Source organism: Marmota monax, unplaced genomic scaffold (assembly GCF_021218885.2).
Source record: "Marmota monax isolate L192 unplaced genomic scaffold, Marmota_monax_Labrador192_F-V1.1 WCK01_AAM20220418_F8-fsc00204, whole genome shotgun sequence".
Taxonomy (NCBI): Eukaryota; Metazoa; Chordata; class Mammalia; order Rodentia; family Sciuridae; genus Marmota; species Marmota monax.
In genome coordinates this window covers 2,146,924-2,172,266 of record NW_026695247.1, presented here as the reverse complement: position 1 = coordinate 2,172,266, position 25,343 = coordinate 2,146,924, and the positions used below count along the sequence as shown (strand labels likewise).

The following is a 25,343-nucleotide window of genomic DNA, read 5'->3' as shown; positions in this document are numbered from 1 at the left end:
CTATAGTTTGTCAACTTGGTGGTCTAGCAGAAAATAATAAACTAACAATTTAGTTTATTCCAATTTATGTGGCAAATGTAACAAGAGTTGTAAGCAAAGGGTGCTATTAGAACATGACCTAAGAGAATCAACAAAGACTTCTGGAAGGAAGCAACAATCCAACAAAGACTTGATTTTCTCAAATTCAGCAAATAAAAGTTGATTTTTAAATAATGTGCCACCATTATAAAATAACCCAAAATCTCATTCTGAAATTTTAGAACATATTTGACTATAAAACAATTACTTTATTATATGGTTATCTCTCCTGTTTACTAAAAATTACTCTGTAAGCATGCTTGAAAGCTTACCTTGAGTGACTGTTTTGAGAACAATTAAGGTTGACAGAAATCTCAATGGTAAATTGGAGTTCTTAAAGAAAGCAGCTGTTTTTGGTTTATTTTCCACAGAATGTTCTAAAGAATTATCCTGAATTCCTTTAATTACTACTCCTTTAAATATATCTTCACCCAATCTTCTCAATGTTGATGTCATAGTTGAATGCTGTTAAAAATTAGTACAATCTTAGTGTACTTGTTAATGCTCAGAAAACATCTATTTTAAATACTGCAATCAAACTAATGAACTGAAAGTAAATGAATTTGTTATTTGAAAAAATGAGCTGGGTGTGGTGGCATTTTCCTTTAATCCAGTGGCTCAGGAGACTGAGGCAGGAGGATCGCAAGTTCAAAGCCAGCCTCAGCAAAAGTGAGGCGATAAAGCAACTCAGTGAGACCCTGTCTCTAAATAAAATACAGAATAGAGCTGTGGATGTGGCTCAATGGTCTAGTGCTCCTGAGTTCAATCCCTGGTACCCAGGTAAAATAAATAAATAAATAAAAGAAAGAAACAATTGAAAATATTCAAGACTGGAATGTGACTACAATCAACTTAAAAGTAACTAAGTATGTGTATTTTTCTAAAACAAGTAAAAACACAAGATCAAGCTATGTTTCTGGAACAGAGAACCATCAGAGGAAGAGAGGAGGTAGACTGCCTTCTTTCTGTTCATCATTATTCCACCATCACTGACCACCAGTTTCTCAGGTGTACCTTACTGTATTTGATAAGAAATGACCAACTAGAGTCTGTCTTCAGTTCACTCTGTCCTCAGTGACTCTGAAAACTGAACAATTTCAAAAGAATAAGCTACTAGGTTAGAATCACAGAGAATTCTCATGAAGAAAGAACTAAAACAAGAAAAACAGAGGATCTAGCAGTATTCCATATACCCACCAAGAATCAAATAAAAGAAAACCATTTCAGACTGTTGCAGATGAATATGCTTAAGTCAGACTTAGAAATAACTTAAAATTTCCTTTGTTATGATTCTAATTCTTTAATCCCATGTCACTGAGTTTTATAATAGTTACCTGCCTCTGAATGGAAATTTGTTAACAATTGGTTCCTTACTCAATATTGATCCTTCAATGCAGACAATAAGCTTTAACTTTTACATTAGAAACAGATATACTGAGATTTTGTGAGAATCAAATGCTAAATGATTGGGTGGCACACGCAGTGTAATCTAATTCAAATACATTGCTAATAAGAGTATAACATCATTAGGAAAAAGTAATACAGATGAGTTTTTTGGGGGCAGGAACTGGGGACTGAACTCAGGGGCACTCAACCACTGACCCATATCACCAGCCCTATTTTGGATTTGATTTAGAGACCGGGTCTCACTGAGTTGCTTAGCATCTCACTTGTGCTGAAGCTGGCTTTGAACTCCTGATCCTCCTGCCCCAGCTTCCTGAGCAACTGGGATTAGAGGTGTGTGCCACTGCACCAGCCCACATGTGAGATGTAAAATCTCAATTTAAAATGAAATATTTCAAGATCATTATAGTAATTATGTTAAAATGACAAGATTAAGGAATTCTACTAATTTTTATTTATCTCTCCTGCTTTTATAATGGGAAAATAAATTGTTCTTTGCCTTTCAAATATGTGTGTGGATGTTATTTCTCTTTAATTGAAGAAAAGTAGAAGAACTACCAAAAAATTTTTTTAAAAAATTATTGCTAAGGCTCACCTAAGGATCTGAAACCAATATTGGTCCAAAATGTACAATCAGTCACCACACCAAACATAAGGAAAGCCTCAAAACTAAATGAAAAAAGAGAATCAATAGATGCCAATCCCAATATATGACAAAATATTAGAATTATCCAACAAAGAATTTAAAGCAGCTCTAATAACTTTTAGGAAACTCTTTTAGGAAATCTCATCAAAAGTCTTAACAGAAAATATAGAAGAAAAGCCAAGTGGAAATTTTAGAACGAAAATACAATAAACACAATGAAACTTAGTGAATAGCCTAGGTAGCAGAAGGGAGGGGACAGAGAAAGAATCAGTTAATTAGAAAATAAAACAGAAAATAGCTAATCTGAACAACCAAACTAAACTAGAAAACAAACAAATAAACAGGATGTTGAGGAATTAAGAGTATAACAAAAAATTTAACAATCATGTCATAGAGTTCTCAAGAGAAAGAAAAATCAGGTAGCTAAAAAAATAGTTGAGGGGGTGGGGTTGTGGCTCAGTGGAACAGCACCTGCCTAGCATGTGTGAGGCACTGGGTTTGATTCTCAGCACCATATATAAATAAATAAAATAAAAGTATTGTGTCCGTCTACTATATATATATATATATATATATATATATATATATAAATAAATAAATAAAAAGCTTGTGGGTTGGGGATACAGTTCAGTAGGTAGTGCTTGCCTCGCATGCACAAGGCCCTGGGTTTAATCCCCAGCACCACCAAAAAAACCCAACCAACCAAAGAAACAAAACTCTTGAGAAATAATGGCCGAAACATCCAAGACATGGCAAAAATATATACTCTATATAGAAATAAAAAAGCTAAGCAAATCCCAAACAGGATAAATCCAAAGAGATCAACACCAAGACCTATCATAGTCAAAACTACAAAAACTACCAAAAAAAGAAAGAGAGAGAGAGAGATAAGGAAAAAGAAAAAGAAAAAAAAAGGAGAAAGAAAAATGGCATTTTACATGAATGGGGAAAACAACTCAAATGACAATAGGTTTCTTATCAGAAACCATGGAGGTGAGAAGAAACTGGCACGTTTCTAAAAAGCCAAACGTTAAAAAGAAAAAAAAAAAAACCAAAAAACTCACCCCAAAATCCAATTCCCAGTGAAAATAGCCTTCAGAAATGAAAGGAAAATCAAGATGTCAAATGAAGAAAAATAGGAGAATCTGTCATCAGCAGATCTATTCTAATAAACAAGGAGGTTCTCTTAAACAAAAAGGAAAGAATAAAAGAACATCAAGAAAAAGAAAAGAACACAAAAAGAAAAATACACAATGGACTTTTATTCCCTTCCTGAGTTCATAAACTGATGGGTGAACCAAAAAATAATAACATTTCATACAGTTCTAATTATTATTATTATTTTTAATTGTTTTAGTACTGGGATTGAACTCAGGGGCACTTAACCACTGAGCCACATCCCCAGCCTTTTTAAAAATATTTTATTGCAGACAGGGTCTCACTGAGTTGCTTAGGGGCTTGCTAAGTTGCAGGCTGGGTTTGAACTTGTGATCCTCCTACCTCAGCCTCCCGAGCTGCTGGGACTACAGGCATGCACCACCATGCCTGGCTACAGAAGAAATATTTCGCATGATTATATTATAAATGAGGGAGGTTAAGGGATGAAAAGAGATGTAATATGTATCTATTTTACTCAAACTGGTAAAATGATGTATCAGACTAGTAAGTGATGCATATATAATATAATACCAAGAACTACTAAAAAAGCTACACAAAGAGATGTACCCCAAAGATTTTATAGATAAATGAAAATGGAATTCTAAAAACTATTCAAGTAATCCACAATACAGCAGGAAAAAGAAACCAAAGAAATGAGGAACAGATGAAACCAGCAAACAAGAAATAAAGTGACAGGGCTGGGGCTATAGCTTAGTGTCAGGTGCTTGCTTTGCACCCAAGCACTGGATTTGATCCTCAGCACCACATAAAATAAATAAATAAATAAATAAAAATAAGGGGCTGGGGTTGTGGCTCAGTGGTAGAGCACTTGCCTAGCATGTGTGAGGCACTGGGTTTGATTCTCAGCACTGCATACAAATAAATAAAAATAAAGGTCCATTGACACATTAAAATTTTTTTAAAATAAATAAATAAAACAAATAAAATAAAGGCCTGCTGTCCATCTACAGCTACAAAAATAAAAATAAAAAATAAAAAATAAAAAAATGAACTAAGATGACGGTTTGAGCCCTAAAATGAACAATAGTTCAAATAATTGAACACCAAATAAAACAGAGATGACAAAACATTTACAAGCAAATCTAGTGATGCTACTTACAAAAACTCAATTCACATATAAGCAGGTCAAAGGAAAAGAATGGAAAAAGATATACCATGAGAACATGAATCCAAAGGAAAGCAGAAGTGGCATATCAGTTAAAGTGATTTCATAAGCAAAGAAAATGACCAGGAAAAAAGGACTTAATAAAAAATAAAAGGATCACTCCATCAAGAAGACATAACAAAGCCAGGCATGGTGGCGCATGCCTGTAATCCCAGCGGCTCAGGAGGTTGAGGCAGGAGGATCTCGAGTTCAAATCCAGCCTCAGCAAAAGCAAGGTGTAAAGTAACTCAGTGAGACCCTGTCTCTAAATAAAATACAAAATAGGGCTGGGGATGAGGCTGGCCCAGTGGTTAAGTGCCCCTGGTCGGGGTGAGGTGGGGGGGTGAGGGGGGGGATACATAACAATCCTAAATATATATGGACAAAACAACAGAAAAATCAACAAAACAAAAAGATAATCCTTGAAAGAACAATGAAAAAGACAAACTTCCAGGGGAGAAAAAAAGAAAAAAAAGCCAAATTCCTATATCTGGGATAAAGTAGGGCTATCACTATAAACACTTAAGATTTCAAAAAGATAATATTGTGATAAGCCCTACACAAATAAATTTGACAAGAAGACAAAATGGTTCAGTTCCTCAAAAAGCACAAACTAGACAGGCACAGTGGCACATGCCTGTCTGTAATCCCAGCAGCTTCAGAGGCTGAGGCAGGAGGATTCTGAGTTCAAAGCTAGCCTCAACAAAAGAGTTGCTAAGCAACTCAGTGAGACCCTGTCTCTAAATAAAATACAAAATAGAGTTGGGATGTGGCTCAGTGGTCAAGTGCCCTTGAGTCCAATCCCTGGTACCAAAAACAAAACAAAACATAACAAAACAAAAAACACAAACTACTACAAGTCACCAATATGATTACAATAGTCCTATAACTATAAGAAAAATAAATTCAAAATTTAAAACCTCCTCAGAAGCTGGGGTTGTCGCTCTGTTGTAGAGCACATACCTAGCATTCGTGAGGCACTGGTTTGATCCTTAGCACCACATGTCCATACACAACCAAAAATTAAAAAAAAAAAAAATTTAAATAAAACCTCTCCAAAAAGAAATAGTGAGGTCCACATAGTTCACATGCAGAAGTCTATCCAATATTTAAAGAATTAACACTAACTCTACAAAATTTCTTCCAGAAAATATAAAGAGTAAGACAATTCCCATTTTTATAAACCCAACACTACCCTGATACAAAACCAAAGCTCAAAACAAAGAAAACCACAGACCAATATACCTCATGAATGTAAACGTAAAAAATCCTTAACAAAATAATAGCAAATATAATTCTTGTTTATTGCTGAATTCAACACCAAAACCAAATGGGTTTTATGTCAGGGATGCACAGCTGATTCAATGCTTAAAAGTCTATGTAATATACATTATAGGACCTTATCAATTAATACAAAAAATTCATTTGAAAAAATCCAATAATAAACCCATTCATAATAAAACCTCTGAAAAATAGGAATCGAGGGGAATTAACTCAAATTGATAAAAAGCATCTATAAAAATTCTATGTTAATACATACTTAATGGCATAGATTAAAGGTTCCCCTGAAGGTGGAGAACAAGGCAAAGATATTGCTCTCACCACAATGTACAATCAGTATAGTGCCAGAAATTCTAGCTAATGCAATAAACTATGAAAAGGAAACTAAAGGCATACAAATTAAAAAGGAAAACAAAAGATACTTTGTTTATATTTGAGATAACATGACTATTTCTATAGAAAATCCGAAGGAGTCTCTATAAGAAACTACTAGAACTAGTAATGTCAAAGAAACAAGACACAAACAGAAAAATCAATTATATTTCTACATGCTATCAACACACATATGGACATCAAAATTAAAAAGAGAATACCAATTAAAATCAGATAAAAAATTAAATACTCAGCTGAAAACTCACACAGAGGCATTCTATGCAGAAAACTACAATGCCAATGAAAGAAATCAAATTCTATATAGGCAGAGAGGCAATTTGTGTTCATAAATTAGAACATACGACACAATAAAAATGTCAATTCTCAACTTGATATGTACGTTTAATACAATTCTTATCAAAATCTCTGCAAGACATTTTATAAATTCAGAAGATTATTCTCAAATAAAGAAAATATGCCAGAATATATACATATATACATACACACAAATATATAATACACACATATATATAAACAAAAATCGAGAATTAATACTAATTGAAGTATTCTGTGAAAATAGGTTCCTATTAGTCATTTACCTGTGTTCCACCATCTAGCTGTCGTAGAGACCAATATATAAATTTTACAAAAGGCTCATGAAATTTGGCATTCACAAATGGCATCCACTGTAGCTGCTCTGTCATCACAGGCAAAAGCTAAATATAAAATGATAGAAAATATAAAGGTGCAGCAGTTTTAGATGTCTGGAATTAACCTCCAAAATCTTCAAAACATTTACTAAAATAAAAAAATAATAATTTTTAACAAAAAAGTTCAAATTCCACATGCAACAGAATTTGGCAATTTGCATTTGAAATTGTAAGTATATACTGGGTATGGCGGTACATGCCTGAATCCCAATGACCTGGGAGGCTGAGGCAAGAGAATTACAAGTTCCAGGGCAGCCTCAGCAATTTAATAAGGCTGTAAGTAAACTTAATGATATCCTGACTCAGAATAAAAAACAGAAAGGGCTGGGGATGTAGCTCAGTGCTAAAGTGCTACTGGGTTCAATCCCCAATATCCATCCCCCAAATTTATGTATGTATATTTGCTCTCATCCAGCAATAACACATCAAGGGATTTAAGGAGATTAACCTTAATATACATAACCTTTGATGCTTAAATGGTAAAATACACATATAGCCTTTAAAAATGATAACCTAAATTTATTTATTATCACAGAATATTCTATAGCAAGCATAATAAAGAATCCAATCTATATAAAACATGTCTATTTAAATTTATAGTGAAAAAGATACATGAAAGAATATTTTTTTAAAATATTAAAGGTTGGATTTTAATATCTTGAGTAATATTTACTTTCTTCTTTACACATCTATATTATCATAATTAATACGCCAACTTGTAAAAATAATTTAAAAATTTTAAAAGATGTTGATGATGTTTGCTTCAAAAGTATGTCATTTTGTTAAATGACTTCAAAGACCATAAAGATATATCTTAACACTCTGATAAAATAACACTGCTTCTGGAATATTAATTAGCCTAAGAAAATCACTGAAAATATACCCTTGCAAAACCACATGTACAAAGATATATATTTACTTATAACAACATAAGCCTAAAAATAAGTTATTGGTAATAGGGAAATTTTAAATCAACTTTACATCCAATAGACTAAAGATTATGAATGTACTGTTACTGTATTTATGCATATTTTCTACATAGTATTATGATGTTTTGATTTTTTTGGTCTTTTTTCCAGTTTATTGGGGCAAAATTTACAAAATGTATATATTTAAAATATACAATATGATGGTTTATATACATACTGTGAAATGCTAATAACTATCACTTCATATAATTACCTTTTTTGTGGTGAGTAATTTCAAATATAAAATGATGTTATTAACTATAGTCACCATGCTGTACATTAGATCTTGGGAATTTATTCACACTACATGATTGATTTTGTACCAATAAAATCTGACCAACGTCTTCCCATTTCCCCCAAGTCCTAGCCCCTGAAATCGGCACCATTCTATTCCTTGTTTCTATGAATTCAACTTCATTGTAGATTTTGTAAAATTCCTTATATTTTTGATCATGTGTTATTTGTCTTTTTTATTAATTAATTAATTTTAATTAGGTATATGACAACAGAATGCATTTTGATTCATTGTACACAACTGCAGCATTACTTTTCATTTTTCTGGTTGTACATGATGTAGCATCACACCATATGTGCAATCATACATGTACCTAGGGTAATGATATCAATCTCATTCCACCATCTTTCTTGCCCCCAACCCCCCTCAGAGAGAACATTTGGCCTTTGGTTTTTTGGGATTGGCTTGCTTTGCTTAGCAACCAACTCTATCCACCATTTACCTGCAAATGCCATAATTTAATTCTCTTTTAATGCTGAGTAATAGTCCATTGTCTATACATACCACAGTTTCTTTATCCATTCATCTATTGAAGGGCATCTAAAACTTTCTAGCTGGAAAGACTGCCCCTCCCTGAGCCAGCCAATTCTTAGACAACAAAAGGCATACTTGAAGATGCCTTTGAGCTCACCAATCCAGAGTCAAACCTCCTCCATTTGACTCATGCCTTAATAAAATTAGTCTAGCTAGCCAATCCTAAACTATTCACCCTGCCTAGTCTTTCCTTTCCTGCAGCACCCCAAAAAACTCTGGCCTAATGCTTTCCCCTTATTTCTCTCTTCTGCCTTTTGACCACTCTGTTATCTTTCTCATGTGGCTCTACACAGCCTGCAGTCCTCCTGACTCTAAGACCTGTGAATATATAAACTCTGTTGTTTTTTCTTCCCCTGAGCCTTCTGCTTTCTCATGTGGCTGCATCTGACCGAGAATATTATAAAAGAATACAAAACAATGAGCCAACAGGAACAACCTTAATGACAAATTAAGAAAAGCTAAGCCAGGATACAAACTCACATATACAATCACAAACATGACTAATAAGCTATGAAAATAAACAGTTTAAAAGCGCATATTTGACCTTCCAAAGCAAGATCTGGTACTCCCTTCTTCTGAAATACTCTTCCTCTTCAGATTCTAGACGTCAGTTTCTCCTAGTTTCCCTTCTACTTCTCTGGCTACTATTTACTAGTCTCTCTTGCTTATTTATTCTCATTTTCCTGATATTAAAATATTGGAGTTACTCAAGATTCAATATTAGCCACTATAAACTGATGATTCTCCAAGAGTTCTGGTCTCTCATGTCAATAACTACTAGACACAATCCATTTTGACTTTTCAAAGCCATCTCAAAATCAACATATCCAAAAGAAACTTGTCAGATTCCCCTACATATTGAGATTTTTTTTCCCCCTAATAGTTCCTACGCTGAGCTACTTCTACCAACATCCATACAGTTGCAAAAGCCAACTTTGACACCTCAATTCTTACACGGAATCCATTAGACAGTCCCATCAATTTTATTTCCTTCTTTCAAAATAGTCCAATTCTAATTCTATACCCACCATCCCAATCCAAATTGCTACCTTTTTTCACCTTAATTACTTAAGAGTTTCTTAATTATTCTCCCATCACAAACACTTGATTGACTCCCATCCTATCTCCACATAACAGCCAGCACAATCTTTTGAAAGAATAAACCTGATTCTATTTTCTGCCTGAAAGTTCTTCATTGGCTTCCTACTAGTGTTAAGGTATCATTTCCTATAATTGAAACAATAAAACCTCAAACAAAAAAGGAAAAAAATTACAGATATTTTATAATTTGAAAAATGTCCAAATAGTACTTTTATGGATGAATGCAATTTGATAACCACATACTCTGTTAAGATCACAATCTCAGTAAAATTTTATGTGTTAAACTCTCCCACCTCATTTTAATATATGACTGATTATAACGTATTCCTGCCAGGAACCAAGTTACATAACTTCACAAGGAAGCATTTAGAAAAATTAAGAATGTAAGACATTCATCAAATCTAGACTTTTCAACATAAGAACATAAAACATGAGAAGAGGGAGACAGGACATGGTAAAGTGTCCAAAATATAGAGATTTAGGAGTCACGAAGATCAAGAGTACCCTGTAGGCCTGATTGTATTGTTTTTGTTGTGGTAGTGGATTTTTTGAGACATAGTTTGTAACTGAGGGAAAATCTAAATAAACTCTCCAAGCCTCACTTACTTTTAGTTACTTGCTTTTGAAGTTCAAATCACATAGCTGATAAATATATTATTAGTCTTTCACTAGCTTTGCTGTAGATAGTGCCTCTGACATGTGGGTTATGATGATAATGGTTGCCTACATTACCTTTCAAGGACGTGAAGGCTGCTTTTTGTCAAAAGTACTAGTTGTTCACTTTTTTTTGTTGTTGTTGTTCTTTTACTTTTTTAAATGTTTTTAAATATTTTTTTATTTTATTATTATTTTTTTTAATTTTAATTTTCATTTTTTATTATTATTAAAAAAAAATTTTTTTCTTTCTTTCTTTATTTTCTATTTTTTTTCTTTTGTCTTTTCATTTCTTTTCAATTTTCTTATTCCCCCTTCCTTGAATTCTACCTGCCTACTCTCATTCTCTTTAGTGACTTCTTCCCTTTATAAGGAAGGATAGCATCTTCAACAAATGGTGCTGGGAAAATTGGAAATCCATATGCAACAAAATGAAACTCAATCCCTTTCTCTCGCCATGCACAAAAGTTAACTCAAAATGGATTAAGGACCTAGATATCAAATCAGAGACACTGCGTCTGATAGAAGAAAAAGTTGGCTACGATCTACATACTGTGGGGTCGGGCTCCAAGTTCCTTAACAGGACGCCCATAACCCAAGAATTAATAACAAGAATAAACAAATGGGACTTACTTAAACTAAAAAGTTTTTTCTCAGCAAAAGAAACAATAAGAGAGGTAAATAGAGAGCCTACATCCTGGGAACAAATTTTTACCCCTCACACTTCAGATAGAGCCCTAATATCCAGAGTATACAAAGAACTCAAAAAATTAAACAATAAGACAACAAATAACCCAATCAACAAATGGGCCAAGGACCTGAACAGACACTTCACAGAGGAGGACATACAATCAATCAACAAGTACATGAAAAAATGCTCACCATCTCTAGCAGTCAGAGAAATGCAAATCAAAACCACCCTAAGATACCATCTCACTCCAGTAAGATTGGCAGCCATCATGAAGTCAAACAACAACAAGTGCTGGCGAGGATGTGGGGAAAAGGGTACACTTGTACATTGCTGGTGGGACTGCAAATTGGTGAGGGCAATTTGGAAAGCAGTATGGAGATTCCTGGGAAAGCTGGGAATGAATCCACCATTTGACCCAGCTATTGCCCTTCTCGGACTATTCCCTGAAGATCTTAAAAGAGTGTACTACAGGGATACTGCCACATCAATGATCATAGCGGCACAATTCACAATTGTAGACTGTGGAACCAACCTAGATGCCCTTCAATAGATGAATGGATAAAAAAAATGTGGCATTTATACACAATGGAGTATTACGCAGCACTAAAAAATGACAAAATCATGGATTTTTCAGGAAAATGGATGGCATTAGAGCAGATTATGCTAAGTGAAGCTAGCCAATCCTTAAAAAACAAATGCCAAATGTCTTCTTTGATATAAAGAGAGCAACTAAGAACAGAACAGGGAAGAAGAGCATGAGGAAAAGATTAACATTAAACAGAGACAAGTGGGGGAAGAGAAAGGGAGAGAGAAGGGAAACTGTATGGAAATGGAAGGAGACCCTCATTGTTACACAAAATTACATATAAGAGTTTGTGTGGGGAAAGGGAAAAAAAAAAAAACAAGGGAGAGAATTGAATAACAGCAGATGGGGTAGAGAGAGAAGATGGGAGGGGAGGGAGGGGGATGGTAGAGGATAGGAAAGGTAGCAGAATACAACAGTTACTAATAGGGCATTATGTAAAAATGTGGATGTGTAACCGATGTGATTCTGCAATCTGTATTTGGGGTAAAATTGGGAGTTCATAACCAACTTGAATCAAATGTATGAAAGATGATATGTCAAGAGCTTTGTAATGTTCTGAACAACCAATAAAAAAGAAAATTGAAGAAAAAAAATTTTTTTTTCTTTCTTTATTTTCTATTTTTTTTCTTTTGTCTTTTCATTTCTTTTAAATTTTCTTATTCCCCCTTCCTTGAATTCTACCTGCCTACTCTCATTCTCTCTAGTGACTTCTTCCCTTCCCTTCTAATATCTTTCCTCTCAAGCATCAAATAAATCTATAAGAGTAAACAGAAACTCAGCAGTCAAACAGAACAAGAAGTAACATGAGCAGCATGAAAAAGCAAGGAAGAAAAGGAGTACAAACAATGCAGGACAGCCTAAATACTCAGGAGGACCTAGAGTCAGCAGAAAAATGGTCATATAAAGAACTCAAGGAATACCTTAGACAGATGGAATGGAACCTTAAAGAGGATACGAGACAGCAAATCCAAACAGTGAAAGAACACTTTGAAAATGAATTACATAAACAGATAAAAGAAGAAGTTAAGCATCTTTATCAGGAGATAGAGATTATAAAAAAAAATCAAACAATAATTCTAGAAATGAAGGAAACGATAAACCAAATTAAAAACTCAATTGAGAGTATCACTAACAGAGTGGAGCAAGTAGAAGCCAGAACGTCAGATAATGAAGACAAAATATATCATGTTGAAAAGAGCCTAGCCAACTCAGAAAGGCTGGTTAAAAACCACGAGAAAAACATCCAAGAGATATGGGATAACATAAAAAAACCAAACTCACGAGTCATCGGGATAGAGGAAGGTACAGAGATTCAAACCAAGGGAATGAGTAACCTGCTGAATGAAATAATTACAAAAAACTTTCCAGAAATAAAAAAGGAAACGGATATACAAATTGTAGATGCATACAGGACACCGAGCACACAAAATCACAGTAGACCAACGCCAAGACACATTGTTATGAAGATATCCAATATACAGAACAAAGAGAAAATATTAAAAGCTACAAGAGAAAGGAGGCAGATTACATTCAGGAGTAAACCAATAAGGTTAACAACGGATTTTTCATCACAGACACTGAAAGCGAGAAGATCCTGGAACAACATATTTCAAACACTGAAAGACAATGGATGCCAACCAAGAATTCTGTATCCAGCAAAATTAAGCTTCAGGTATGACAACGAAATAAAAATCTTTCATGATAAACAAAAGCTAAAAGAATTTGCAGCCAGAAAACCAGCATTGCAAAGCATCTTGAGCAAAACACTACACGAGGAAGAAATGAAAAACAATAACCAAAACCATCAGTGGGAAGTGCCTCCGTAAAGACAGAGGGCGGGGGGAAAGCTAACCATGGAGAAACAAACTAAATTAAAAAAAAAAAAAAAGAAGAAGATAAATAATCAAACATGGCTGGAAGTACAAACCATATATCAATAGTAACTCTAAACGTTAATGGCTTAAACTCTCCAATAAAGTGACATAGGCTGGTAACATGGATTAAAAAAACAAATCCAACAATATGCTGCCTCCAGGAGACACATCTGATTGCAAAGACATACACAGGCTGAAGGTGAAAGGTTGGAAAAAAATATACCACGCACAAGGTCCTCGTAAGCAAGCAGGGGTGGCCATCCTCATATGGAATAAAATCGACTTCAAGACTAAGTTAATCAAAAGGGATAAGGAAGGACATTATATACTGTTACAAGGAACCATTCACCAACAAGACATAACAATTATCAATATTTATGCACCAAATAATGGTGCTGCGACGTTCATAAAACAAATTCTCCTCAAGTTCAAGAATCAAATAGACCACAACACAATAATTATGGGTGACTTCAGCACACCTCTCTCACCATTGGACAGATCCTCCAAACAAAAGTTGAATAAAGAAACTATAGAACTCAATATCACAATAAATAACCTAGACTTACCTGACATATGTAGAATATATCAACCATCATCAAGTGGATATACTTTTTTCTCAGCAGCACATGGATCCTTCTCAAAAATAGACCATATATTATGCCATAGGGCAACCCTCAGTAAATATAAAGGGGTGGAGATAATACCATGCATTTTATCTGATCATAATGGAATGAAACTGGAAATCAATGATAAAAGAAGGAAGGAAAAATCCTACATCACATGGAAAATGAACAATATGTTACTGAATGATCAATGGGTTACAGAAGACATAAAGGAGGAAATCAAAAAATTCTTAGAGATAAATGAAAATACAGACACAACATACCGGAATCTATGGGACACAATGAAAGCAGTTTTAAGAGGGAAATTCATTGCCTGGAGGTCATTCCTCAAAAAAAGGAAAAACCAACAAATAAATGAGCTCACACTTCATCTCAAAGCCCTAGAAAAGGAAGAGCAAAACAATAGCAAATGTAGCAGAAGGCAAGAAATAATTAAAATCAGGGCGGAAATCAACAAAATTGAAACAAAAGATACTATTGAAAAAATTAACAAAACTAAAAGTTGGTTCTTTGAAAAAATAAATAAGATCGACAGACCCTTAGCCATGCTAACGAAGAGGAGAGAGAACTCAAATTACTAACATATGGGATGAAAAAGGCAATATCACAACAGATGCTACAGAAATACAGAAGACAATTAGAAATTATTTTGAAAACCTATATTCCAATAAAATAGAAGATAGTGAAGACATCGATAAATTTCTTAAGTCATATGATTTGCCCAGACTGAGTCAGGAGGATACTCACAACTTAAACAGACCAATATCAATGGATGAAATAGAAGAAGCCATCAAAAGACTACCAACCAAGAAAGCCCAGGACCGGATGGGTATACAGCGGAGTTTTACAAAACCTTTAAGGAAGAATTAATACCAATACTTTTCAAGCTATTTCAGGAAATAGAAAAAGAGGGAGAACTTCCAAATTCATTCTATGAGGCCAAAATCACCCTGATTCCGAAACCAGACAAAGACACCTCAAAGAAAGAAAACTACAAATCAATATCTCTGATGAACCTAGATGCAAAAATCCTCAATAAAATTCTGGCGAATCAGATACAAAGGCACATCAAAAAAATTGTGCACCATGATCAAGTAGGATTCATCCCTGGGATGCAAGGCTGGTTCAATATACGGAAATCAATAAATGTTATTCACCACATCAATAGACTTAAAGATAAGAATCATATGATCATCTCAATAGACGCAGAAAAAGCATTCGACAAAGTACAGCATCCCTTTATGTTCAAAACATTAGAAAAACTAGGGATAACAGGAACTTACCTCGACATTGTAAAAGCTATCTATGCTAAGCCTCAGGCTAGCATCATTCTGAATGGAGAAAAATTGAAGGCATTGCCTCTAAAATCTGGAACAAGACAGGGATGCCCTCTATCACTACTTCTATTCAATATAGTTCTCGAAACACTGGCCAGAGCAATTAGACAGACAAAAGAAATTAAAGGCATAAAAATAGGAAAAGAAGAACTTAAATTATCACTATTTGCGGTTGACATGATTCTATACCTAGCAGACCCAAAAGGGTCTACAAAAAAACTACTAGAACTAATAAATGAATTCAGCAAAGTGGCAGGATATAAAATCAACACACATAAATCAAAGGCATTTCTGTATATCAGCGACAAAACTTCTGAAACGGAAATGAGGAAAAACACTCCGTTCACAATATCTTCAAAAAAAATAAAATACTTGGGAATCAACCTAACAAAAGAGGTGAAAGATTTATACAATGAAAACTACAGAACCCTAAAAAGAGAAGTAGAAGAAGATCTTAGAAGATGGAAAAATATACCCTGTTCATGGATAGGCAGAACTAACATCATCAAAATGGCGATATTACCAAAAGTTCTCTATAGGTTTAATGCAATGCCAATCAAAATCCCAACGGCATTTCTTGTAGAAATAGAGAAAGCAATCATGAAATCCATGTGGAAAAATAAAAGACCCAGAATAGCAAAAACAATGCTAAGCAGGAAGTGTGAATCAGGCGGTATAGCGATACCAGACTTCAAACTATACTACAGAGCAATAGTAACAAAAACAGCATGGTACTGGTACCAAAACAGGCGGGTGGACCAATGGTACAGAATAGAGGACACAGAGACTAATCCACAAAGCTACAACTATCTTATATTTGATAAAGGAGCTAAAAGCATGCAATGGAGGAAGGATAGCATCTTCAACAAATGGTGCTGGGAAAACTGGAAATCCATATGCAACAAAATGAAACTGAATCCCCTCCTCTCGCCACGCACAAAAGTTAACTCAAAGTGGATCAAGGAGCTTGATATCAAATCAGAGACACTCCGTCTGATAGAAGAAAAAGTTGGCTACAATCTACATATTGTGGGGTCGGGCTCCAAATTCCTTAATAGGACACCCATAGCACAAGAGTTAATAACAAGAATCAACAAATGGGACTTACTTAAACTTAAAAGTTTTTTCTCAGCAAGAGAAACAATAAGAGAGGTAAATAGGGAGCCTACATCATGGTAACAAATTTTTACTCCTCACACTTCAGATAGAGCCCTAATATCCAGAGTATACAAAGAACTCAAAAAATTAGACAATAAGATAACAAATAACCCAATCAACAAATGGGCCAAGGACCTGAACAGACACTTCTCAGAGGAGGACATACCATCAATCAACAAGTACATGAAAAAATGCTCACCATCTCTAGCAGTCAGAGAAATGCAAATCAAAACCACCCTAAGATACCATCTCACTCCAGTAAGATTGGCAGCCATTATGAAGTCAAACAACAACAAGTGCTGGCGAGGATGTGGGGAAAAGGGTACTCTTGTACATTGCTGGTGGGACTGCAAACTGGTGCGGCCAATTTGGAAAGCAGTATGGAGATTCCTGGGAAAGCTGGGAATGGAACCACCATTTGACCCAGCTATTGCCCTTCTTGGACTATTCCCTGAAGACCTTAAAAGAGCATACTACAGGGATACTGCCACATCGATGTTCATAGCAGCACAATTCACAATTGCTAGACTGTGGAACCAACCCAGATGCCCTTCAATAGATGAATGAATAAAAAAAATGTGGCATTTATACACCATGGAGTATTACGCAGCACTAAAAAATGACAAAATCATGGAATTTGCAGGGAAATGGATGGCACTAGAGCAGATTATGCTTAGTGAAGCTAGCCAATCCCTAAAAAACAAATACCAAATGTCTTCTTTGATATAATGAGAGCAACTAAGAACAGAACAGGGAGGAAGAGCAGGAAGAAAAGATTAACATTAAACAGAGACATGAGGTGGGAGGGAAAGGGAGAGAAAAGGGAAATTGCATGGTAATGGAGGGAGAGCCTCACTGTTATACAAAATTACATATACGAGGTTGTGAGGGGAATGGGAAAATAAACAAGGAGAGAAATGAATTACAGTAGATGGGGTAGAGAGAGAAGATGGGAGGGGAGGGAGGGGGGATGGTAGAGGATAGGAAAGGTAGCAGAATACAACAGTTACTAATAGGGCATTATGTAAAAATGTGGATGTGTAACCCATGTGATTCTGCAATCTGTATTTGGGGTAAAATTGGGAGTTCATAACCAACTTGAATCTAATGTATGAAATATGATATGTCAAGAGCTTTGTAATGTTTTGAACAACCAATTAAAAAAAAAAAAACAAAACAAAATAGGGCTGCGGATGTGGCTCAGTGTTTAAGCATCCCTACATTCAAACCCCAGTAGCAAAAAAAAAAAAAGATGGTCTTTTGGGGTATTAGTTTACCATCTTCTCAGTTTTATTGGCTTAATGAATAAATCTTTTTCCTCATTCCAACAACTTGTTCTTGATTCACCCCTTTACCAGGTGAGTAAATGGACTTGAGGGCTCAGTACCTAGTTCACCCACAACTGAACTTTTAAACTGTGCAATCCAGTGATTTTTAGAATATTAATAAAGTTGTGCAACCCATCACCACAACCAGTTTTAGAACACTTCTTTATGCCTCCAAAAAAATCTTACCATTAGCACCACCCCAATACTTTACCCCAGCTCTCCCAACCAACCACTAATCTACTTATTGTCTATAGATTTTTCTTAAATAAATAAATATATATATATATATATATATATATATATTAGTTGTAGTTGGAAACAATACCTTTATTTATTTTACATGTGGTGCTGAGGATCGAACCCAGGGCCTCGCACGTGCTAGGAGAGTGCTTTATCGCTGAGCCACAGCCCCAGCCCAATTTTTCTTGATTTCTCGTACACATTGAATCATACCATGTGGTCTTCTGTGAATGAATTCTCTCACTTTAATAATGTTTTCAAAATTCATGTTTTAACATGCATAAAATTTCATTCCTTTTTAATATGAAGTAATATTCCACTATAATAGATATAATATTTTATCAACTTATTAGTTGGTTGACATTTGGGCTAGTTCTACTTGTTGGCTACTTGTTGGCTGTCATGTTTCTATGAACAACCATGTACATATTTTTGTGTGTATATATGCCTTCATTTTTCTTGACCACATACCCAGTAGAATTGCTGAGTTACAGGGTAACCCAACAATACATTTGAAGAAGCAGCCAAACTATTTCTCAAAGTAGCTATAGCATTTTACAATCCTATCAGCACTGTGTAAGAGTTTCAATTTCTTCAAATCTATAATCACCTGACTTTTTTATATACGCCATCTTGGTGATTATGAAGTAGTATATCATGGTTTCCATTCACATTTCCCTGATGACTAATGACGATAAGCACTATTTCATGTGCTTACTGGCCATTTATATATCTCTTATAGATAAATGTCTATTCAAATTCATTGAGCATATTGAGTATTTTTACTTGGTTAAGTTTTTTTTTAAATACTCAGAATGGAAGTCCCTTATTCAATATGGAATTTGTAAATATTTTTTATATTCAACAGGTTGTCTTTTTGCATTGTGATATCTGTTGCAGAATAGAAGATTCTTATTTTCAAAGGTCCAATTATTCTGTTGTTTTTTTTTTTCTTTAGTTGCTTATGCTTTTTGTATTATATTTAAGAAAACACTGCCTAGCTGAGCATGGTGGCTCAGGAGGTTAAGGCAGGATAGTGAGTTCAAAACAGCAGGGTGCTAAGCAACTGAGACCTTGTCTCTAAATAAAATACAAAAAATAGGGCTGAGGATGTGGCTCAGTGGTTAAGTGCCCCTGAGTTCAATCCCTGGTACTAAAAACCAAACAAACAACAGTGCCAAATCCAAGGTCACAAAGATTTACCTATATGTTTTCTTCCAAGTTTTATACTTCAATCTCTTAACACATCTGGACTTTTGATGCATTTTAGTAAGATCTTATATATATGGTTTAAGGCAGGAGTGTAACATTCTTTGTATGCTGTTACCCAGCTTTCTCAGAATCATAATTTGAAAATCTGTCCTTTTTCCACTGAACTCTTTTAGTACTGTGATAAAAATAAATTCATTGTAAACATGAACTTTCATTACTGGATTTGATTCTATCCCATTAATCAGTATGTCCAACCTTATGTCAGTACTACTTTATTCACTACTATAGCATTGCAGTTAATTTTAAAAATAGGAAGTAAGTATACTTCTTTTCTAAGCTTAATGTAGAATTCTGGGTCAACAGCATTTCGATGAATTTCAAGACCGACCTTTCAATTTTTGCACAGAAGTTAGCTGGGATTTTTTTTTTGGGTGGGCGGGGAGAAGGCAGGGTGCTGGGGATTGAACCCAGAGCCTTGTGCATGTAAGGCAAACACTCTACCAACTGATCTATATCCCCAGCTCTAGCTGGGATTTTGACAAATATACTGACACTGTAGATTAATTGGGGGAGTACTGGCATCTTAAGAATATTGTCTTCCAGATCATGAGCAAGGATGTCTGTTCAATATTTAGAGCTTTTAAATTTCTTTTAATAATATTCTATGGTTTTCAGAATACATGTTTACACCCAAATTACAATAAGCTACTTACTGTATTTGTCCATGTATTTACCTTCACCAGAGAATTTTGTATTTTCATATGGCTTCATATTTGTATCTAGTGTACTTTTATTTCAACTTGAAAGATTCCCTTGAGAACTTCTTGTAGGACAGCTCTAATGTTTTTGTTTATCCAAGAAAGACTTAATTTCTCCTTTGTTTCTATTTTTTACCTTTGCACTTGGAATGTGCGATTCTAATGTCTTCTGGCTTACAAGGGCTTTTTCCAATAAAATTTTTATACAGATTCCTTTGTGTGTGGCAAGTTACTTTTCTCTTGCAACTGTGTCTTGACTTTCAAGATCCTTTTGTCTTTGACTTGAAAATTAGATTATATTGTGCCTTAATGTAGGTCTCTTTGGATTTCTTAGTTGGAGTGTCTTCAGCTTCTTCAATTTAGATGTCTACTTCTTTCCTCGGAAAAAGCACTCCTCAGTCATTAATTCCACAACTAAGCTCTCTACCCCTTCTCCTTCTCTCTTCTTGTTTTTGAGACTTCCATAAGGTGTATATTAGTCCACATGGTGGTATTCCATGAGCCCTTTGTTCTCATTACTTTTCTCCAGTTTTTTCCTTTCGCTGTTCTTGACTGATTACATACAAATGACCTGTCTTCCAAGTTTGCTCATGCTTTCTTTTCTTTTGTCTGATTCAAGTCTGATACTGAATTTTTCAGATCAGACACTGTATTCCTGTTATGGTTTAGATATGAGATATCCCCAAAAAAATTCATGTGTGAGGCAATATAAATAAATTTAGAGGTTAAATGATTGGGTTTTTAAGAGCATTAATCTGATAAAAACATTAATCCACTTGAATAGATTAAACGGGTGGTGACTTGTAGACACTTAGGGTATGGCTGGAGAAGGAGGTAGGTCATTGGGGGTGCCTTTAGGATATGTATTTTTTTCCTTGGTGAGTGGAGCTTTCTCTGCTTCCTGATTGCTATGTTCTGGGCAGTTTTTCTACTTTACACCCTTCCACCATGATGTTCTGCTCTACTTCAGGCCCAGAACAATGGAGTCAGCTATCTATGAACAGAGACCTCTGAAAACTTTTGATTGCCAAATAAAATTTTCCTCTTCTAAAACTGCTCATCAGGTCTTTTGATCACAGTGGTGAAAAAGCTGATTGAAGTGATCCTTTCTTATAATTTCCATCTTTTGTTGATACTCACTTTGTTCATGTATCATTTTCCCAATTTTGCTTTGTCTGTGTTCTCTTTTAATCCAATGAGTATTTTTAAGACAGTTTTAAAATTGTCAGAAACTTCAGAGATCTACATTTCCTTAAGGTCAGTATCTGGTACTTGTTTTGTTCATTTGACTGAACTAATATCTTTGTTTCTTTGTGAAACAAGAATGCTTTGTGATTCTCATCCCCCACACCCCACCCCCAATTTGAGCATGTGAAACAGCACCACCTTTCCAAGTCTGTACAACTAGCTTCATGAAGGGAAGACCTTCACCACCAGCCTAGCTAGAGGCTTTAAGATCTCTCAAACCTTTGAGGCCCATTGTCTTGAATTCTTCAAACAGCCTTTCTTGTTTCTTCTCAGAAGCCCATAATCCCTGACTTCTTTGTGCAGAAATACAGATCTCTGAAGCTCTAACATGGTATAGCGTTCACCTGTTTTGTGCAATTTCCAAACTAATGCCACCATTTTCTTCAGCACTTTGAGTCAAGACAAAAACCAGTGCTGTGAACAGCCCTGAGACAAGCCCAAACATTGACTGCACAGTCCATTCTTTTGTTTCCACTCTAAAGTAGGATCTAGGATATGGGAGTTTCCTCCTGGTTGCATTGTAGTATATATGGGGAGGGACATAGACATGCAAAATTCCACATTTTTTCCTATTCCTTTTGATGGATTCCCTTTTCAGCTATTCACTGACCTGTCTGGTATAGCGCTTCAACTTGTCTCTGGAGAGTTCTCACAAACATGTTCTGGTCTACATATTATAGTTAATTTGTTGTTTCCAGGGGATTACACGGGTTTGGATTTCCTAGTTTACCATCTTGATGCACAGTCCTAGGACCACAATTTTATAACCATTAGTTGTAACACATCTAATCTTGGCAGATTATACTTCATGTTACTACAGTGTTTCATTCTCAATTTCTTTGGAAACATCCCACTCATCTACTTTTGAATCACATAAGAAAATAAGTTTTGTAAGGTATACCTGGTCTAATCATCTATCTAAAGTACAACATTTAATCCCCAATGGCTTTTTTTGTTTTTAAGTACTGAAGTCACAACTGTGATAAAATACATAACCAAATGTGTCAGAAGGATCTAAAGGTTAATTTCTAAAGAGATTACTCTTCAAAACTACTTTTGAGTTACACTGGTATTCTTAGAATAAATATAAGACAAAGTGGTTTATACTTTAATCCTCTTATTCTCATACCAAAGAAAAAAAGTTTTTTTAAAAAAGGGTTTCATTATTTTAAAATCAGAAAATATGAATGATATGAATACTTGCTTAAGTTGGCTATAATTATTCAATTTACTAGTTCATTAATTTGATACTATGTATCTTTTTCTTATTCTATTAAGACTATCCATAAGCTTTAAGATTGTTTTACCTTTATTAACATATTAGTAAGATGAAATAGTATTTTAGATATAAGAACTTATGCTCAGCAGAAATTGCAAATCCCAATTAAGTTAATGAATATCTTTAAAGATGATAAAACTAATCCTGAGGCATATCTGCTATAAGTATTATATTCTTATGCTATTAAACTGATGTAGAGTCTTATATGATCCAGATTCCATTTTTTGAAATTGTCAATTGTTAGCTTTAATGTATTATGACTGTGCTTTCACATCATCTAGTCCTACAAAATGGAATTTCTCTGCTGAACTTGAATACTCTGGGCCTTCCTAATTAACAGATATTCTAAGGTAAGGTTAGAATTGGTATAGGGGAATACCTGATGTAGGTGATAAAAATTCTATACAAAGGTTCGTTTGCTCCCCATCACTGCCGTAACAAAGTACCACAAACTTAATATTTAAACAACCGGGAAGTCTGATATGGATCTCAGCTAACCAAAATCATGATGTCTACAGAAACTACGTTCCTTTCTGGAGGCTGGGTATGATCCATTTCCTTGGATAATCAGGGAGCGGGAAGAAGTGGTAGGAGTGAGATCACCGTATCTTTGTTGACTTGTGAGATAAGAACAATTTCCAGCTTCTAGAAGCCATCCACATTCTATCACTCGTGGTCCTTCATCTTCAAAGCCAGAAATAATGATAGGTTAACTCTCTGACTGCCACTTCTTTTTTTTTCCACTTTCCACCCTTTTTTTTTTTTAGTTGTACATAACAATGGGATTTTTTATTACATATTTGCACACATACACGATATAACAAAGTAATTTGGCCAATATCACTTATACTTCTGACTCTTCTGGATTAAAGACTCATGTACTTACTGGACCTACCCACAATATTCAGTAATCAGTTTTCAACTTTAATTTCCTTTGGCCACATAGCACAGAATATTGACAAGTTCTAAGGATTAAGATATGAACATCCTTGGGGCCATTATTCTACTTAGCACAAAAAGACATTCAGAAGAAACATTTTAAGTCAGAATGAAAAATGGAAATAATTTTCTTGAAACTTTGACCTATACTGAGTAATCATGACATTATTCCTGAAAATATATAAATACAAACAAAAAACTTTAATGTCTTCTCTTACAATTTTTCATGTATTTCTTTTCTTTTTTTTAAAAAATGTGGTGCTGAGGATTGAACCCAGTGCCTCACACATACTAGGAAAGTGCTCTACCACTGAGCTACAACCCCAGCCCCTTTTTCTTATGGAATCTAACTATCAATCTCTAAATACCTTTTATCCTAGTTAGAAATCATTAGTATCAATATTCACTTTAACATCTGTAATATAAGAAGTTCTTTCTCTTTGATTAGAATCCCCTTGAAAATAAACCTTTAACCCTTCATGCCAAAAGACAAAGTAGGCTCCAGTAAGTTCTGAATTCTAAAATTATATGTAGGAGGAATTGTCCACAACATTGAATATTTGTAATTCTAAAATACAATTACTATACCACTTTTGGAATATGTTGTTAATGTCTTATCTCTACTTTTAAAAAAGATAAATTCCTAACATATTAAGAAAAATATAAGGACGAATTAGTTTTAATAGGGTCCAAAATGAAACTTTTTGAAGTGACTAATTAGTATGGTCATTTTTCTAGCAAAAATGCTTTCAATATTTTTAACTTGTAAAATATCAAAGGCTTTTCCTTATTTAATTTTCATATCTACTGAACCATATATTTCAAATTTAAAAAAACAAACCTTTACACACTTTTCTTGAATATCATTTTGCTGAGAAGCAGATTTGAGTAATGGCTTTTCACCATCCATACCAGATTCTTCATGTTTTACTTTGCTAAGGTGATGTTCTGAAATCCAGTCCATGAAGACAGTTAGAAGTTCATATACTTGCCCATTAAGTGGTACCTATATGTCAAAAATTAAACCAAACACTTATTTCAGCTTATAATCTCACCAAAGTTCAAAGACAAGCTTTAAAATTGATGTGATTATAAAAGAATTTACCTAATGTGCTTTAAGCATATTTTAGATATTTTTTAATGGACAGAGCTTCTCCAAACAAGCGAAAGAAATTCCAATTAAAATATGCCCAACTAACATTAAAAACATTAATGCTGGCTAAGATAAGGAAGAAACATATTAATGAATGTAAAAGAGCTGAACTTTATAAGAATTTTAATAGAAGTTCTTGATTCAAGTTTGATAAGACAGAAAAGTGAAATTGGCTTTAACTCTATAGTATGAATTGTCATGTCTAAAAGATTCTAACTAATTTGAAGGTTTCCAAAGTCAAACAAATTCCACTATGGGAATTCATATTTTCCTCTACTCACAGAAGTTACTCTCTTTGTCTTTATGCTATAAATTCTATCAACATGATATACAAAATTATAAAAAGTCATTATTAACCTTAAGTTCTTATGATTTGTGTTACTGTACCTGAAACGCTGCTGAACAAAATAGTTTTTGCAAATAAAAATGTGTTTGCAATACTCTAGAGATTTATTTCTAAAAGAATACCAAAAAGAGGGCTGGGGTTGTGACTCAGCAATGGAGCACTCGCCTAGCACGTGCGAGGCCCTGGGTTCAGTCCTCAGCACCAC

The 25,343-nt window shown here is 34.5% G+C and overlaps 1 protein-coding gene across 7 annotated transcripts in view; it reads right to left on the bottom strand.

Annotated features, from left to right (window-relative positions):
- The window catches only part of Ccdc138 (coiled-coil domain containing 138), a 75,910-nt gene that overhangs the window by 22,084 nt on the left and 28,483 nt on the right, over window positions 1-25,343 (bottom strand). For 5 of the 7 annotated variants that reach the window (XM_046420259.2, XM_046420256.2, XM_046420258.2 and 2 more), the window contains 3 exons: window positions 24,481-24,645; window positions 6,704-6,820; window positions 351-543 (listed from right to left, as the gene is read on the bottom strand). In XM_046420259.2, the coding sequence (XP_046276215.1) occupies window positions 351-543; window positions 6,704-6,820; window positions 24,481-24,645 (475 nt within the window). The remainder of the gene's footprint in view (window positions 1-350; window positions 544-6,703; window positions 6,821-24,480; window positions 24,646-25,343) is intronic. The other 2 variants (XM_046420257.2, XM_046420261.2) reach the window with 2 other exon arrangements.